Genomic DNA, 18,230 nt, shown 5'->3' on the forward strand with positions numbered 1-18,230 from the left:
TCCCCACTCTACCTGGGTGCCAGTAATAGTAAACTATTACTTCTCAGTATCTAGGCTCATATCCACTCCTGAGAAGAAAGGTCACCTCCTCTCATCATCACTGTTATCTCTTGTTAAGAGTGCTTTTTGGGTACAGATTTCTTTGTTTCTGGCTTAATCCTGAAAAACCTAGATCAGGAGTTTTCCATTTCGGAATCCCTCTGAACTTATTTGGGGTCTCTGACATTTACCCCAGGTGGGGCGCTGTGTTGGGTACTTCTCAGACTCAAGCTTTTAAGTTGTAGTCATCTTCGCTCCAAATTTTGCTTCCTACCTGCTGATCAAACTCCATTCTTTATGGTTGGAGACATTGCTTTCCATCCTGCTTCCCTACTCGGAGGTTCATAGAATAAATTCTGTTGGAGATTTTGAGATGATGTTCACAACTCTTCCCAAACAAAGTCCAAGCCCAGAATCTCCAAGCCTCAGCTCTCAAGGCACAAATTGATGATTTTTAGAGTTTCAAATATAGTATTGTCAGATTCAAACCATGGCTCTTGTGTAACTTGTACGCACTATGGATTGTGTTGAGAAGAAATTCTATTTTGCTGGGTCTTCTAGGCAACTCCACAGTCTTCAATGGCTTCACTTCAGGAAAGATGTGTAGGAAGTTGACACAGGAAAAGGCATTTGACCTCTTTATGGACCTCAGCTACAAATAAGTTCAAATAATTTGTATTAACCTAAAAAAGTTGTCATCTTTGGAAACTATCCCTGGGGGAATCATCTAGGTTTTTCTGCTTACCCCTTGCCACTTCCTTTCTCTCTAATGCTGATTGTGTTGATTATTATTTATTAGCGAGGCCTGAGATTTCTCCCTGAGCAGAGACACCCTAAGAGTAGCTGAGGTCCGTAAAGAGGTGAAATGCCTTCTTCCTGTGCCAACTGATTACATCTTTCCTGAAGTGAAGCCATTGAACGCTGTGGGATTGCCTGGAGAAGACCCACCAAAATAAAATTTCTTCCAGACACAATCCATAGTGCATAAAAATTAATCAAGTCCTACCATGACTTGCTTTATTCATAATACTTAATGGTCATGTAATAGGAGTTTTTATTCAGCAGTTAAAGTTCATAAGTGCGGGTTTTACAAGGAGATAGGTATTATGCTGATGGTTTAATTACACACATTTTTGCACACCAAAGGAAATGGGTTATGCAGGTTCTGTAATTAAGAAGGACTTCTGAGACAGAATGAACCTAGGGTCAACTGATCTTTTTGAAAATGTTTATTTTTAAATTAGTAACTCTGAAAATGTCCAACCTTGGAAATTATACTTGAGATTAGAAGTTGCGTATATATATAAACAACATTCTCTTTCTCTCCCCATCCTCCACACAGAATTTTTCTAGTTCTCATGTTAAAAATTAAAGTTTTTTTTGTTTTGTTTAATGAACTTAACACTGAGTAGTTATAACAATCTCCTTTAAGGCTAGCATAGGAGATATTTTTCCCAAGGACATCAATTTCAGTTCATTAAGCAAGTCACCTGGTGTTGGGCCAAAAATGAGTCATCTGAATCTCCAAATTTTTGATTTCATTGAATCCAAACTATTCGATTTCTCCAAATTAGATTCCATTTTCATGGGACAAGGATTTTCTATTTTCTCTGTGTTACTGAAACCGAAATATAATGGACTCTTTCCTGCCCTTACCTAACACACACCCCTGCACGTACCCAGCTCTGACCTCTGAACTCCAGGCTCCTTTAGTCAGCTGCCTATTCAACATCTGTAGTTGGTTAGAAAGCCTCATGGGCTTAAAAGTCCAAAAGAATATTCTGCTATTACTTGAAACCTATTTATCCTACAGTCTCAGATTAGTACATGGCAACCCTATTGTTTCAGTTTATTACACCAACACATTTGGGGTCTCCATTGACCCTTTTGATCTCTCACACCTGACACCACATTCAGCAGCAAATTCCATCAAGTCATTTTTCAACATATAATGTCTTCTTGCCATCTGTCATCTCTACTGCTACCCTATAGGTCCCAGCCATCCTCTCTCTCATAAGGGACCCCTCTTCTTCCACATCTGCTTCCCCATGTTTACTCTGCAGCAGCCAGTGGGCTTCTCTAAAAATTCACATCAGTTGATGTCATATTTGTGCTCCCAATCCGCCAGTGGCTTTCATCTACCCAGAGGAAAATCCAGTGTCCTCGCAATGGGGCCATTGCTACATGGTGTCACCTGCTCCCCATAACCTCCTATGACCCTCTTCCACACTCTTTTTGCTCCAGTCTCAGAATTTTTGCCTCTTTGTTCTCTCTGCCTAGGACGTTCTTTTCCATGATATCCACCTAGTTTGCTTCCTTCAGAAGTCCTTGTTCAAAAGTCACTTCCCCATTGAGGCCTTTACCATGGCAACCACTCTACCAGCCCACTCCCCAATGCTTTCTGTCCCCCTTCCCTGCTTTATTTTTCTACCAACCACTTATCATCATCTAATTTACTATTGTCTGTTTCTCCTCTCTAGAAAGTAAGTTTCAGCAGGAAGGGATTTTTTTCTGCTTTGTTTACTGTTGAATCCCCAGAGCCTAACAAGGTGTCTGACATACAGTAGGCATTCAATATAACTGTTTGTTAAATCGATAGTCTAAGGTATTACTAGATTATAGCCATTTGAGGGCCATGACTTACGTCTTTCAATGGTGTTGAACATCATAAGCAACACAATGCTTAACATTACAGGGGTAGTGGACAACTATTGTTTTGACCTCCCTGGCAATACTGCTTTTTAGGGGAACAGTTTTACCCGCACTCAATGTGAGTCTGGTAAGGCTGGCAAATACATGTCTCACAGGCGTGGCCACTTGGAAGACACCCCCTTCCCCACTGTTGCTGGTCATTGGGATTGTCTAAGAGTGCAATGCATGATCCAGGTTGGGTCAATCATTGTCCTTCTCTAGACTTTTCCAGTGGTGAGAACGGGAGACATTGACTTTGGGTCCACAGGACAAGGCACTACCTGTGGCCATCTTCTTTTCTTCGTAGAGGAAACCAGGGACAATATTCAAAACATTCAACAGCTTGTATGGCATGGGCAGCAATCAGTCAGAATTAGACACAGGCAGTGTTTGTGAGTAGGATGGGTGGGGGGGAGAGAGATGGAGAATATTTCATTAGCGGGGAAGGAAGCACATAAAATATGTGCCACCTTTGGGTTCATTCTCTGTGTGTCTCATTGTCTTGCTCTTTAGCATATTTTGTGTAATATTCTTTTTTTTTTTTGAGATGGAGTCTCACTCTGTTGCCCAGGCTAGAGTGAAGTGGTGTGATCTTGGCTCACTGCAACTGCCACCTCCCAGGTTCAAGTGATTCTGCTGCCTCAGCCTCCCAAGTATTTGGAACTACAGGCATGCATCACCAGGCCCAGCTAAATTCTGTATTTTTAGTAGAGACAGGGTTTTGCCATGTTGTCCAGGCTGGTCTCAAACTCCTGACCTCAGGTGATCCACCTGCCTTGGCCTCCCAAAGTGCTGGAATTACAGGTGTGAGCCACTGCACCTGGCGTTGTGTCATATTCTTAATTGACATGTTTATTTAATACCAGAAAGACTTTTTTTGAAAAAAAAAAAAAAACACCACTTTTGGAGGCTGTGTTTAAGTGTAGTGACCCCCGCTCGCTCTGCTTAGCTGTGATTCTGCATTTGAGCCCTGCATCTAGTGATGCCTCAAGCCAAGTTCCCTCTGATCAAGCTGTGAGAGAAGTGATACAAAATTCATCCAAGTCATTTTTCCATGACCTGGATCAACTATCCCTTTTTGGCATTTTTGATTATGTTGAATTTTGTTAAAGCACAAAACACTCATTTTTCTTCTGTTCCAGCCCCAAAGAGGTGTCATTCTTAGCCCTGATACCAGTGTATTTGGTAGTCTTAGTTTTATCTGCAAAATGAGAGAAGTATAATTTAGAACATATATTTAGTGTGTTGCATGGTTCTTTCTCAGGAAGCCGTGATAATGAGTGTTCTAGCCGTTGCTTTTGCCTTGAACATCATCTACCCTATGTTGTCTCTGACATTTGGAGCTCCAGCCATATAGGCCTCCTTTCAGGTCCTGGAACTTGTAATGTCTCCTCCTGCTATAAGGCCTTAATGCACGTGGTTGCCTTTGTGAAATGCCCCCCACCCCAGAGTATATTCATTAGGACTCTTTGATTATAAGAGACAGAAGATCAACTCAAATTGGCATATACAAGAGAATTTACTGACTCACATAACTGAAAATCCAGGCACGTATCTCTAGCTTCAGGAATGGCCGGATCCAGGGACTCAAGTAATTGATCAGTATTTGGTGTGTAGGTACCTCTGTTTCTTGTTTCCAACTTGGGGTTTAGTCTCCCTTCTTGGCTTTCCATCTTGGTCTTGGTCTCAGATCTAAATCTTGTTCTTAGCTTCCACCTTTGTTTCTTTCTCTTTCATTTCTGTTTTCCTCTTTTTCCTTTCGTTGGGGCCGACCTTTCCCATATTATAGCTCCAGGACCATGTCTAGTCTATCAATCTTTTCAGGAAGAGTATTTATTACAACAATTTTAGTAAAAGTCATGGGATTAGATCTGAGCAGTCAGGCTAACGGTGACAATCCTATTGAAGCAATACTGACAGATAGAAGAAGAGTAGCTCCTCAAATGAAAAATAAGGGTGCTATAAATGAAGAAAATGGGAATGAATGCAGGGTAACATAAGTCATTGAAATCCACCTAGCTGATTCTTACTCATCTTTCACATCTTAAACATATTCCCTGATTCCTCCTTGTCAGAGCATATCTCTGCGTACTGCAACTTCTTGTAACACTTGGACTTTCATATTTCTCTGTGAAACTGATTAATGCCTGGCTCCCAGCTAGACTGTAAAACACACAAAGACAGGCTGGTTGATTCCACACCCCCCCTCAAAATTCTACCCCATTTATTGAGAATGTATTCTATGGCCTACTCTTTACATATATATACTATCTCATTTAATCATTATCATGCTCTTGTAATGTCAGAATTTTTGCTGAAGCTCAGAGAGGTGTAAGTAAATTGCCAAAAGTAGCACAGTCATCAAGAGGTCAGGGAGACTGCGTTCCACTTGTCTGGCTCCAGTTCCAGGCCTGTCTCTCCCAGCCCCAGCTTCTGTGTTTCTCTGCCAGGCATGCTCAGGGTGGTTCCACCATGAATGGGACAGAGTGAGTCTTGTCATCAAGGAGCTCACGGTTGCTCTCTGTGTTCCTCCAGGGATGCTGGATCCCAGCTAAGGCATGAAATTCTGGATATAAATGTTTTTCTCTACCTATTAGTAAGACTTCTAATGTATGTACCTTATTACATTAAACAGACTCAAGGAAGTTGGAGGGCTATTCACCATTGCAGTCAGGACTAGAAATATTCGTCTTTGAGGTGAGGCAAGCCATGAAGACACCATGATACCCCAGTAGATACCCAATAGACAGAGCCTACAATTCAGTCTTGTTCCATGCTGGGGCATGGTTCTCCTGACACAGTATTTAACTGTGGGCATGACAGCCTATATAGGGCTCACATTTAGAAGGTTTTTCTCCACATTATTTGATAACTTCATAACATCTTGTTTTTTTTTTTTTTTAGACGGGGTCTTAGTCACCCAGGCTGGAGTGATACGGAGTCACCCAGGCTGGAGTGGATATGATCTTGGCTCACTGCAATGTCCGCCTCCTGGGTTCAAGTGATTCTCCTGCCTCAGCCTCCTGAGTAGCTGGGATTACAGGTGTGTGCTACCATGCCCGACTAATTTTTGTATTTTTAGTATAGATGGGGTTTCACCATGTTGGCCAGGCTGGTTTCGAACTTCTGACCTCAGGTGATCCACTTGTCTCAGCCTCCCCAAGTGCTGCGATTACAGGCGTGAGCCACTGTGCCCGGCCTGATAACTTCATAGCATCTTAAAAATTGACGTCAATGGCTTTGTTTTAAAGCTATATTATTATGTGAGCATATTTGGTACCTTTGTATAAAACCCTTTATTTTGTTAAGAGGCTCTCTGGAGGTGGTGGCAGGACCAGGGCTAATAGACAGGGCTGTGGAATCAGTTATGGAGGTAAATATCAACTCCCCGGGTTCTTCTCCATGCAACCTTGAGCATGTCACGTAGAAGACTCCAGCGTCGGGCCGGGTGTGGTGGCTCACACCTGTAATCCCAGAACTTTGGGAGGCCAAGGCCGGCAGATCACCTGAGGTCAGGAGTTCGAGATCAGCCTGGCCAACATATAGTGAAACCCTGTCTCTACTAAAAAATACAAAAATTAGCTGGGCATGGTGGCACATGCCTATAATCCCAGCTACTTGGGAGGCTGAGGCAGGAGAACCACTTGAACCCGGGAGGTGGAGGTTGCAGTGAGCTGAATTGGGTCACCCTACTCCAGCCTGGGAGACAGAGCAAGACACTGTCTCTCAAAAAAAAAAAAAAAAAAAAGGAGACCCCAGCATCCTCATCAGTAAAATGCTGGTGACCATTCCCCACCTTGCAGATTCAGTGTGAAAATTTGAGAAATGATATAATTATTTGGTTTCGGTTGGCTATGAAATACAATGAAATAGTTTACACAGGCAGGCTCTGTCATCTGATTGCAAGGGTTCAAATCCTACCTCTACTTTTCCTAGCAGCATGTTTGTTCATTCATTCATTCAACAACTGTGAGCATTGATTCGTGGTCTTCATGCTGGGAATGCAGCAGGGAACCACAAGGGCAAAGTCTCTGCCCTTGTAGTTGGAAGGGAGATGTGAGTAAGCAAAGACACAAATGAATATACAATGTTGAGAGGGGTTAAGTGCAATGGAAACAATAAAGAAGGCCGGGGGGTGGGGCATGGAGTGGGGAGTAGAGTGGGCCATGAGAGGGCCATTTACCCTGCACGGTTGGGAAAGGCTTCTCTGCTGGAACATTGCAGTAGGGGACCTGCAGGGAGAAGGAGGGTGTGAACCACAGAGACAGCCAGGGAGAGAGCATTCCTGGCAAAGGGAAGAGCAACTTCCCGCCCTGAGGCAGAGCATGCTTGGTGGGTTCGGGCCTCCAAATTCATCAGCTCACAATGGCAAGATGACCAGTGTGGCCAGAGAAGAAGAGATCTTGAGGGGCTGGGCAGGTCTCTTGACCTCGCTGTGCCTCAATTTCCCAATCTGAAAGAACTGATTTCAGTAACACCTCCTGAGGAATGACTGAGCTAGACCACATGAAGCACTGGATGGTATTAATTATTGTTAGATGGTAACTGCAATGATGACTTAGTGTATTTTTTTTTTTTAATGTTTTTTGCCTCCCTCTGCTTGGAAAGTCTCATACCTCTCATACCCCAGATCCTGCCAGTGCGCTATTCCCTTTGCTTAGAACCTTCCCTCCCTCCCTCTAGCCGGCAGAGGCTTAGCCATCTTTTGGGTTTTAGTTAAACCTTGCATGTTCCAGGAAGCTTCCCTGATGGTCCCCAGTGGAAGCAGGCGGTCTTCCTGTGTATTCCTGTACTTGCCCTCTCATTGGCACTGCGTGCACTGCAACTCCTCCCTGTGAACCATTAGGTACAATGAGGCCAAGCCTGTGTCTATCTTCTGAGCTGTAGGTCATTTAACGCCTTTAACGCTTCTTTGTGGGTGAGTAGATGGATGGATGAATAGATGAGTGGATGGAAACATGTATGCTGGTGAAATTTCCTTCCGACAGGGCAAGTTACAAGGCAGGATTTGATAAGACTATTTCAGAATATTGGTTGAAATATGAAGTGCCACACTACTCTTTTATGCTGAGACTATGGATTTCATCAAGAGAAGTCCCCAAGGGAGAATATGTTATTAAAATTTTAGAACTTTAAAATTGGAAGAAACCCTTTTCATCATTTAGTTAAATGTCAATTAACAGAGGAAGCTGAGGACCAAAGAGATGAAGGAACTTTGCTAACGTCACCCAGTTTCTTTTGGTTAGAGCTGGAACTGGTAGCCTGGTATGTGGATTCTCTAGCTTTTGATTTCAGAGTGTGCTGGGCACGGTCTACTTCTAGGATCCCAGGATCCAAACACTGAATGGATCATGGATCTACTGAAGGAAGGAGCTGTGCAGGGGTGGGAGGGACTGCTAGGCTGTGTTCTTGAGGTGAGTGTTTTTAGATGTGATGCATTTTGTGGGAAGGAAATCAGTGCTTTATGTATATGGCTACTAAACCCTTCAGCCCAGCTGAATACTTTAAAAAATTATTTTTGTTTTTTAGATTCAGGGGGTACATGTGCAGTTTTCTTACACAGCCAGCTGAATACTTCTAAAGAATTTAAATCTCTGGTCAGACAAATAATGCTCCGACCTGTTTGGCAGATTTTTTTTTTCTATCCATAGAGTCCTAAAGTAGCAAGCTTGATTTGAAAATAAATTATTAGTAAACATTTGAAAATGTGAAACAAATTATTCCCCACTTAGCTCCTTCTTTCAAATACACACTTGAAAAATGCTAAGAATCTATTCTGCGAGAATGCTTGAATCTCTCCCTAAATCATAACACGGGTAAACTTACCGAAATATTTTTACAATTTTATTAGAGGTTTTAATTCACTGCTTTATCTATCTCTGTTAGACTACAAAATAGCTTTAAATATTCAAGTGGTAATTAATGAATCTTTTATGTTGCAAATCAAACATTTTTCATCTGTGCACTGGTGGAGTAGCAGTGAGGAAGGATTTAAAGAGTAATTGTTCCCCCTCTGCCCCACTGGTGACCAGCATCTACGCTACGTTTTGGGGAAAGTGGGCTTGTGTTCCCTGCCCAGTGGGGCGAATGCGCAGTGTGAATGATGTCTGATGTCTTTCGGGAGGTCAGGATTTCTTGACATGTTTCTTGCCAGAGACATTCCCGACTAGATGGAAAGTCTTTGAATGTGGAATTTTTGCTTGAGTGCAAAATAATAAAAAGCATGTGTATGTTTGAAAAAAAAAAAAAAGGATCGGCTTAATGGCAAAAGAGCATTGGCTTACATTAATATTCTATTACAGTAAAAACCTCTATTTAATAAATTTTCTCCAGACTTTTTTCCTTCAGAATCTCACATATTTTTCTAAGTGGCATGCCAACCTAAAGAAAGTATATATGATACATTTGATTTATGTTAAGTCAATAGCGTGCAAAAGCCATTTAAAATTGTATTTTAAGTGTAGAAATATAAACCCAAGGAAACATGTATAGTACCCTATATTGAAAAGGGGAAAAAGGGTTAGCTTTTCACGGGCTGAAATGCCTTGTAAATATTATTCTGTTTAGAAGATAGTTTTAAAATGTGGCGTTTTATGTCCAATAGTAAGAAAGCAAGTCTGAAATCCTGCGATTTAGTTTAAAAACCAAAATCGAGCTGGTATGAAAGACTTCGCATAATAAAATACTTTTCCTTTTCTCTCTCTGTCACTAATGAGAAATGAGCCAGTGAGAGCAGCCCTTGAGAACTTTCACAAAGGACTGACAAATTCTTGATTGGATGCCATATCGGCCACCCTGTGCTGTTCTATGGCCCTAATTAATACTGGGCTTGGTGACATTTATGTATCAGAGCAATAAGCTAAACAGGAAACAATTTATGTCACCTAAAGCTTTTTAACAAATCGATGCAACTATTTGTAATTGCTTGTTTCACAAGATTAAAAGTGCTAAGGCCTGATCTTCGCCCACGGATTTGTGGTCAACATGACCTGTGCTTCCGTTGTTTAAAAAAAAGAAAGAAAGAAAGAGTTGGTGATCAGCACTGACTTCCATCAAGTAATCCATATTGCTAATATTTCTGGAATTTTAATGTAGTTACAATTTATAGCCGATCAAATGTGGTTACCTAAATTGCTGTTGCTAGTAGACAGTTTAACTGTCTTTATTAATTACAGTATAATTTAATGTTTGAGTACCGGCACTTGTGTTGGTCATTTTTACAGCTCGAGCAGTTATCTGCCTTATGACGAACCATTTTAGCATTTTCAATGGAAATTTGCTAATATGATGAGTGATAAAAATGTCACACGCTGGTAAATAATGATTATTGCTTTGGCTGAAATTAATTCTTGAAAGGCCAGTTACCTTCAAATTAACATTATAACTTGAAGCTTGTCTTTTTCCCTTCACAATATTTTCAATATAAACCAAAAAAAAAGGACCGCTGGTAATTTCAAATGTGTATATATATATTTTTTGGTATTAAGCATTGAATGTCATTTTACAATCAAAGTGGAAATAAGACAACATTGGGTTTTGTTATTTTAAAAAATAAAATATCATTTAAAAATAAATATAAGTAGGTTATATCTGGAGATGGTTTTCTAATCCAAATATTGTCCCAGTTAAAACCAGTGTTTTTGTATGTAACTTAATTTCCCTCCAACGTGAATTTTGTCTTAAACCTTTCATCAATTCCTTAAATGAAGGTTTGAGACACCCAACTTCACATTATTTGAATAAAGAATATTTTATTTGATTCAACTACAATGAAGGATAAATTGTGATTACTACCCTACACATAAATACGTAATATCATCAAAGACAAAAATCTAATAAGAAAGACTAATTATACTTTGTTTTTATCTTTTTTAGGGGGGAGGGAGAGGTGGTTACTATTATGAAGCTGCCTGTGTTGGTGTGAAATTAGTCTTAAGAGTTTTATGTTCTTTATATAAAGGCGCCTATTTATAAGAAGAGCCAATATTTTGGGTTTGCTGCCTCGTTTATGAGAGTGACAAGCCTGAAATAAATATGTAAAAGAGTGTTCCTGCTTGAGAACAATTCCTGAAATATAAGTTAAAATGTACTATGCCTCAACCAGCAAAATCTTCACTAACATATCGTCGTACTTGGTTTAGGTCCTCCAGTTTATTAAAAGAAGTATCTGTACATTTTTTAATTTTACTAATGTATATGCTGTAAGCAGTATTTAGGTTTAAGCCTGGTAATTAAAGGAATTTGAATTAACCCTAAGATTATAGTCTCAGTAGCCAGGTGAGAATTAAAGGTTCAAATGTTTTGCTAATTATTGAGACTAAGGGGTTTCTAGATAGGGCGTAATTGTTAATTCAAAGAGGACACTAGTTTGCAACTTAATAGCAAAATCTACTTGTTAAAAACACACACACAGACACACACACACACAACTTTCCTAATAAGGGCTTTTCAAAACAATGCTGGGAAAGAATGTTCACTTGTATCCTCAGCATCGGTGGGTGTTTTGCAGAATAAAGACTGGGAGGTTAATTTTCAAGTCATCCTTTGCCCTGAATTATGTGCTCTGAATTATATATGTAATGGTTTTATGTTACCATGGTTTGGCCACTTAAAATACTGCTTTCATATTGGCAATTTAAATTTTATTGAAAGATGATGCTCAAATTCATTAATCCCTAGAATATATACTATACAGTAATATTAAAAAGAAAGCACCTTTCCTAAATGCATGTAATTATTTTTTTAAAATCTCAAAATTAAGATGGTTTTTCTGGAATATTTAGGTACTGAAGTTCTGTTTTCTTCAATGAATACAATTATCTAGCATACTTTTGATAGAATATTTTTATAAAATCATTTGTTCTAAGCATTTATCATTATATGCAAAAAGATTTCTTGATGAGAATATTATAGACGTGCATGTTTTTGACATTAGCATTTTATTTGGATGACTAATCTTGCAGATGTGAAATTTTAATGAATTATTCATGAAATTGCTTTCCTCTGAAATTTTAGTTTGCTCTTAATGCTAGTTATTAAACATTTTGTTTTTCTTTATAAAATTTGATGAAAAAAATAAGGGTGTGCTTCCTCAAGAGAAAAGATAGCATCTCTTGCTCTTTTTTTTTTTTACTTCCCAATTCTCTAAGTGGATACTTTCACTTGGAAATCCTGAGGATAAGAGCTTCAGCCTTCCCTGATGAGGAAAACTTTAAGATTGATTTTAATTCTGCATTGGAAGCAGCTGGTGATAAACCTAAGGCATATGCCTAACATACAATATCAGCAGGTCAGAAAGGGAAACAAACTTAGGCTGTGGCGACTTTTACTACCAGTGTGAACAACCAGCATTTTTATTGCATTTGAGAATGCTTATAATGTCAGTAATTAGTACTGACTACACAACATTTTTTTTATTGTCTGTATCCGCAGACATGGAATGATGGAATTACAGTTGATGTCAAGGAATGAGTTTCTTTTATGCCTTATCAAAACAAAACAAAACAAAAAAATTCTTGTTACTGGCAGCACATATACATGAAGCACCATGCTCACAGTCCGGACTGTATCATCTTCATCAAGGCTTATGGGTAGCAGAGATTGCATGAGCTACACTGGGCCCAAGAAATGCCTTCAGCATTGTAAATCTGATTCTCAGGATAAAGAAGCAAAACTGACTTTGAAGACATCCAGAATTTCAGGAGGCTATGTCATTAACCAAAAGGTACCAAAAAGATTCAAAATCTGAATAAGCACACTCTTCTTTGTGCCTTTGGAAACGGAGCTCAGCTGGAATGTGGAAAAGAGAGGAAATATTTTTTAACTCTGTTTTTTTCCATGAGGAAAAAAAAGCTAGTGATTTACAGCATATCTTGGGTTAAGAATCCAAGGTTTTCTTTACTAGGTCTGACGGGATGCTGGGGATGGTGTTAGAGCTGTCCAAAGGTGGCAGGACTGGCGGTAACTCTTCATGTATGTACATAAGCCTTGATATTCCATTTTGTGGCTGGTCCAAGGTGGCAGCCTAACTCATCTTACAAGACAGACTCTAGGGACAGGTAGGTTGGATCCTCATTCCTGACAGTGCATTTGTCTGACACACGGGACTACCTCCCTAATGTATGCTTTTCTTTGAGAAAAAAAAGTAACAGATTTTCTTTACATCTTGGCACCTTGTAAAGTTTTTTTTTTTTTATACAAAAGTTCAATAGTTTTGACACTCCCCATTGTTAATCACTACTTCACTGATAAACTTGGAAAAGTGTGACCCTGGAATTTCATCATGCAAAATATTTACTGCAGCAGGAGAAAACATTTTTTAAACAACATTTTTTTTTTCTTTTAAAATGTATGAACTTGTTTAAGATAGCCAGGAAGGCAGTGGTAGGATAAACACAAGGGATAGGAATGTATCAAAAAAACAGAGTAACACACACGCACACGCGCACACACACACACAAAACCTGTACAAAATGCTCCAATCAATGAGAACAGAAAAAAGAAATCTTCAACTATGTTACAATTTAAAAGCAGAAAAAAAAAGTTAGGGAGTTTCTCCCTCCCACATGTCAGGAAATGTCATCCAATATTCTTAAAGCAAGGATAACTAAATAAAATACATGTGCAGCATATTCTGCAATTCCGTTACATACAGTAGTTTTTTTTCAAAGCTATTTTTTTTAAGTATCGTTAATATAAAGCAGTTGCACAAAAAGCAAAGGTGTTTTGACAAACAGGTGTATGCATTTATTCCTTTTTAGGAACAATATCTAAAAAAAGAACCGCCCTCTGCCCTCCCCCAAAAAAGACAAAGATTCACACAGACACATCGGGATATATGTACAACGTAATAAACCCCATCCTAAAGAAGCAACTGGGATAACCCCCAGGGGATACAGAATCAGAATTGTAAAAATCATAGTGAAGTTTGCTTGCTGTAAAGCCTGAGAATTTTTTTTTCAGTTGGTTCTTCTGCAAGGCTGTGATACCTGCAAAGATATGTAAAATCTAATTTTTCTTTTTTTTTTTTGCTACAGTCTTTAGACTAAGCATGCAAGACATACGACTAAGTGCAACTGAGTGAAATGTTTTTTTTTTTTAATTTTAATCATTCCCTAAAGGTTTGAACTGAGGTATGCGTACTAACAGTTTCTCATGCTGTTATCTTTACTCATGTCTAGCTACACATGCTGAGAATGAACTAATCTACCAGATTTTTATCCTCTTTTGAATACCAAACTAACCAGCAACCACTCAGTTTAGAAGCACAGGGCCCCCTTCCCATGACCCTGTCTGGCTACTGCCTGCACATCATGAAGCTGCCTGGAAAAGTTTTTTTTTTTTTTTTTTTTTTTTTTTTAAAGTCTTGCGTGACCACAGACTGCCCTTTATACAGAAAGCAGAGTGAAGCTTCAAAAGTAACTGCCAGAGAAGTTTTTGTACCAAGCTTATGAGTGGATGGGAGTGTTACTTTTCTTTAAATGAAAAATGCTGACCAAAGCCTAATCGGAAAAAAAGGAAAAATTAAAAACAAACTGAAGGATATATGCCAAGATAAACCAAAATTAATACAGTGATCACAGCACAGTTCTTAAACAAAAGTGGCATACAATCTAAAAATATCTCTTTTTCTAGAAATACTATTATGTGATCTAGTTCAATTATGGAAGCTTTTCTGTCCTGACTCTAAACTGTCTCCTTTATTGGATACTCTAATCGCAGTGGCATACATTCATTTTTTTTTTGAGATGGGACTCCCTTCCTTCTGTAGCTCCTTTAATATTGTGTCCTATTTTTATCTGCAGTAGCCCCATAAAATCTCTTTAAGAGAATGAGTTTTGGTCTCTGTAGAGGTACACAAAAAGAAAAAGGAAAAATAACTACTAGAAAAAAGTAACAACTTTGGTTCCATTACCTACTTGGTCTTCTAAATTTACGATGAAGGAGCAGTTCTCTTTCTCAGGTTGCAATAGCCTATCGCTTGTCATTTGCCTCTAAATTCTTTTGCCTCCTTTGATCAACAATAAGAGGATATTTGGCTTCATCAGATAAAGCATAAAACAGAGAACATAATTTACCTTTGTGTAATATCTTTGGTAATTTTAGAAAAAAAGGTACAAAGAATATAAATTAAGCTTCGAAAGGCTCTCGAACTAAAAAAAACTACAGTCCTATATAAATAAATGACAGGAAAGTGGGTGCAGAGCTGAAGTGTGGAGGGGTTCTAAGGACTGAGGTTGTACTGACCTGTAACCATCACATTCTGCATACCATGTTTGGGACCCCCCCAAAGCCCAGGGCCTACATGATATCTTCTATGAGTTTTTGTGACACTGGGTTGGTGATATAATATTGCATAACAAACTGCAGTACCAAATTTGCATATTTGAAATTAACACTTTAGCATTTGCTGAACTCAGCCCTCATTAACTCCCTTAACAAGTTCAATCTGAAATCGAATTTGCATTCAAACAGTTTAATGCCACCAAGTAGGTCTGAACTAATGTATAAACTCAGCGCCGCCGCCGCCACCCCTACTTTCAGGGCAGCTGCTCAGGGAAACCGGTTTTTTTTTTTTGGCCATTTTGCAAACAAAACCAACCCACACCCGTTATCGCAGAGCACCCAAGGCCCATGGCAACTTGGTTCCACAAGGGAGAGCCTTCCAAGGCCATATTGTCAGTCTAATTAGTATGAGCTTTTTTTTTTCAGTGCTGCCTATGTTTCCTTGTGCTGGCAGAATGTGGCGGCATTTATTAATGATGGTTGCTGCAAAAAAAAAAAAAAAAAAAAAAAAAATCCGAAACAACCCTCCCCCGAACCACCCCCAATACTGCTGCGTGGAATGAATCGGCATTGTTCCTAGAGTTTGTCTCTCTCTTTTTTTTTTTTTTTCTGTCATTCATTCTCTCTCTGGCAGGACGTCACGTCTGTGTGAGAGGGCCTTCATGTGTAGAGTGCAGCATTTGGGACCTTTTTGAAAAAGACCAAAACGGAATGTTTTCTGACTTTAGAGAAACGTGGTGATGTCTGAAGGAAGATGGAATGAGTGACAGAAAGCTACAAATGAGAAATGACATTCAGCTTTGTATAATAAAAACACCTATTAACATTCATCACAAGGTACAGAAAACTTTAAGCCTCCAAGAGGCCATCGGCCCAAATGGAGGCCTGAGGTCAGAACTTAAAATGGTATAGTAGAAGGAAAAAAAAAAAAAAAAAAAGCAATACATTAAAAAGTTTGGGATAATTATTTTTTAACCCCTCCCCCCAATACACACACAAAGGCCTTCCCCATCCCAACTGGAAGCAAAAAAAAAAAAAAAAAAAAAAAAGGAGTAAAGGCAGTGATAATCAACATGCAGTACTGTGCAAATAGGTCGTCCATTGGAATCCTTAAATTCTGGGCAAAGGCTTGGTCTGCAGCTTAGGTGCACAAGCTCCGTCGGGCGTCCTCAGTGTCCAACGTTGGCAGGACTGCAGTTCAAAGTCTGCTGCTAAAAGTGAATCAGTTTAGCAAATTTACAACACTGATGTTGACGGTTAAGAGAGGAAAATCCCAAGTACCAAACAAGTCCATCCAATGCACAGAGTACAAATTCCTTTTTTCAACAAAAAGTAGAAAAATCAAAAATACTCCCAAATGGGGTTCTTGATGGCACTAAGAGTTAACACATTTCAGAGTTGTCAAAACGTAGTGAAAATCCTCCAGACTGTACAACAAATGGAGAACAATTTCACTGCTAACTTTTGACGTGTTTTTTTTTTTTTTTCCTTTTTCCAATCTTCATTCTCGGGGTTGGCCCGCCCCGATAGTCACTCCATGTCCTCGTTTACTGGTTCATCTTCGTAATCTCTGTCATGGTCAAAATCTGGACTGTGGTTGGCTGTTGTCACTAAGGACAGGGGCCCTTCAGCTTCCTCTGGATCGAGGGGCTCTTCTTTGACGTGTACAGGATGCCTGGAAAAAATATGCAGAGGTTCAGTGAGGGTACTTCCCAGCCCACTGCAGCTCAGGTGCACTGAAAAGTTTGGGGCAACAGAAAAGCCGCACTCTAGAACTAGAACTCTGTCCAGTATTGTTGCCATTAGCCACATGTGGCTCTTTAAATTGAAATGAACAAAATCTTACTACATTTAATATTCAGTTTCTGAGTTGTGCTAGCCACATTTACGTTCAAAGGCCCCATGTGACTAGCGGTTAATTCTGGCCAGCACAGAGACAGACAGAACATTTGCATCACTGCGTAAAGTTCTCTTGGGTAGTGATGCTCTGAATCACTAGTCTCTGGACAGGTGTGGGCCTCTCCTCCCTGGTGGCATTTCTCATACTTGAACACACGCTGCAGTCACCTGTGGGCCTTGTTGAAATGCAGTGTGTGATTCAGGTCTGGGGTGGGGCCTGAGACTCTGCATCTCTAACAAGCCCCCAGGTGATGCCGCTGGTCCTAGAACCACACTTTGAGTACCAGATAACAGGTCCCGTAGTGGCATCCTGGGTGGATGAATACCCATCTTCAAATAATTACACGAAATAAGAATCTGTAATGCAACGGCAGTTTGTGGGGACCACTGAGCAGAGGCTGGGCTAATCATGGCTTGCTGTGTGTTCTGCTTTGCTAGTTAACATGCAGAACCTGTGAAAGAACTCTCCGGAGGACGACCCCAAGCGAGGTTCTATCATTAATCAACTTCAAGCAAACACAGCAAAGAGACACCATGATACATGCTTGAAACTCCAAATTAATGCATATTTTTACAAACTGTCAATAAGGCAAGAAAAGCCCTGCCAGGAAACACAAACGGAGAGGAAAAGGCTTGCTCAACACAACAATATGATAAGAAAGCAGAGCTCCAATCAGAATAATAACGCTGTCAGCTGTAAACAAGGCAAAACATGAGGCCCGGCTGGTAGCAGCCACTGGGATGAGCGTGGCTGCGATGAGATCTGCCAACTTTCTCATTATGGACCAGAGCATGGTTCACCCAAAGGGGACTGGAGTGCTCACACAAAACCGCTCGGATAACTATTGAGAAATGTTGTTCGTAAATCATATTTACAACTGATCCTTTGCATATACAAATGACTTTCTGTGGCAGGGGCTTTTGATATGTAAAAGAACCATTTGAGTTAAAATGGTCCCATCTCTGGGACAGGCTGCAGAAGGGAAGATTTTTAAATTGACATTATCAAGTATTAGTAATAAGAGGTGGTAATGGGGATGGTTGGCTTCCTAAATAATTGATGCTGTATGCAAACCCCAAAGGCCCCTTGAACCATTTAAAAACAAACAGAGGAGTGCTTTGGACTGCCCTTGAAGACAGGAACCTTCAGAATCAATTGACTCTAAAATTAGCACAGCCTAGAGAGCATTTGGGGGGGGGCTAGATGTTAGCTTTAAAAAAAATTTTTTTTTTTTTTTTTGAGACGGAATCTTGCTCTGTCGCCCAGGCTGGAGTGCAGTGGCGTGATCTTAGCTCACTGCAAGCTCCGCCTCCCG

The 18,230-nt window shown here is 39.9% G+C and overlaps 1 protein-coding gene across 41 annotated transcripts in view; it reads right to left on the reverse strand.

Moving 5' to 3' along the window:
- Positions 1-12,059: 12,059 nt before the first annotated feature.
- Positions 12,060-18,230, reverse strand: part of FOXP1 (forkhead box P1) — a 630,459-nt gene continuing 624,288 nt past the window's right edge. For all 41 annotated transcript variants that reach the window (XM_004035886.5, XM_019023994.4, XM_063703907.1 and 38 more), the window contains one exon: positions 12,060-16,690. In XM_004035886.5, coding sequence (XP_004035934.1) covers positions 16,546-16,690 — 145 coding nt within the window. In that variant the 3' untranslated portion in view covers positions 12,060-16,545. The remainder of the gene's footprint in view (positions 16,691-18,230) is intronic.

Source organism: Gorilla gorilla, chromosome 2, assembly GCF_029281585.2.
Source record: "Gorilla gorilla gorilla isolate KB3781 chromosome 2, NHGRI_mGorGor1-v2.1_pri, whole genome shotgun sequence".
Lineage (NCBI taxonomy): Eukaryota > Metazoa > Chordata > Mammalia > Primates > Hominidae > Gorilla > Gorilla gorilla.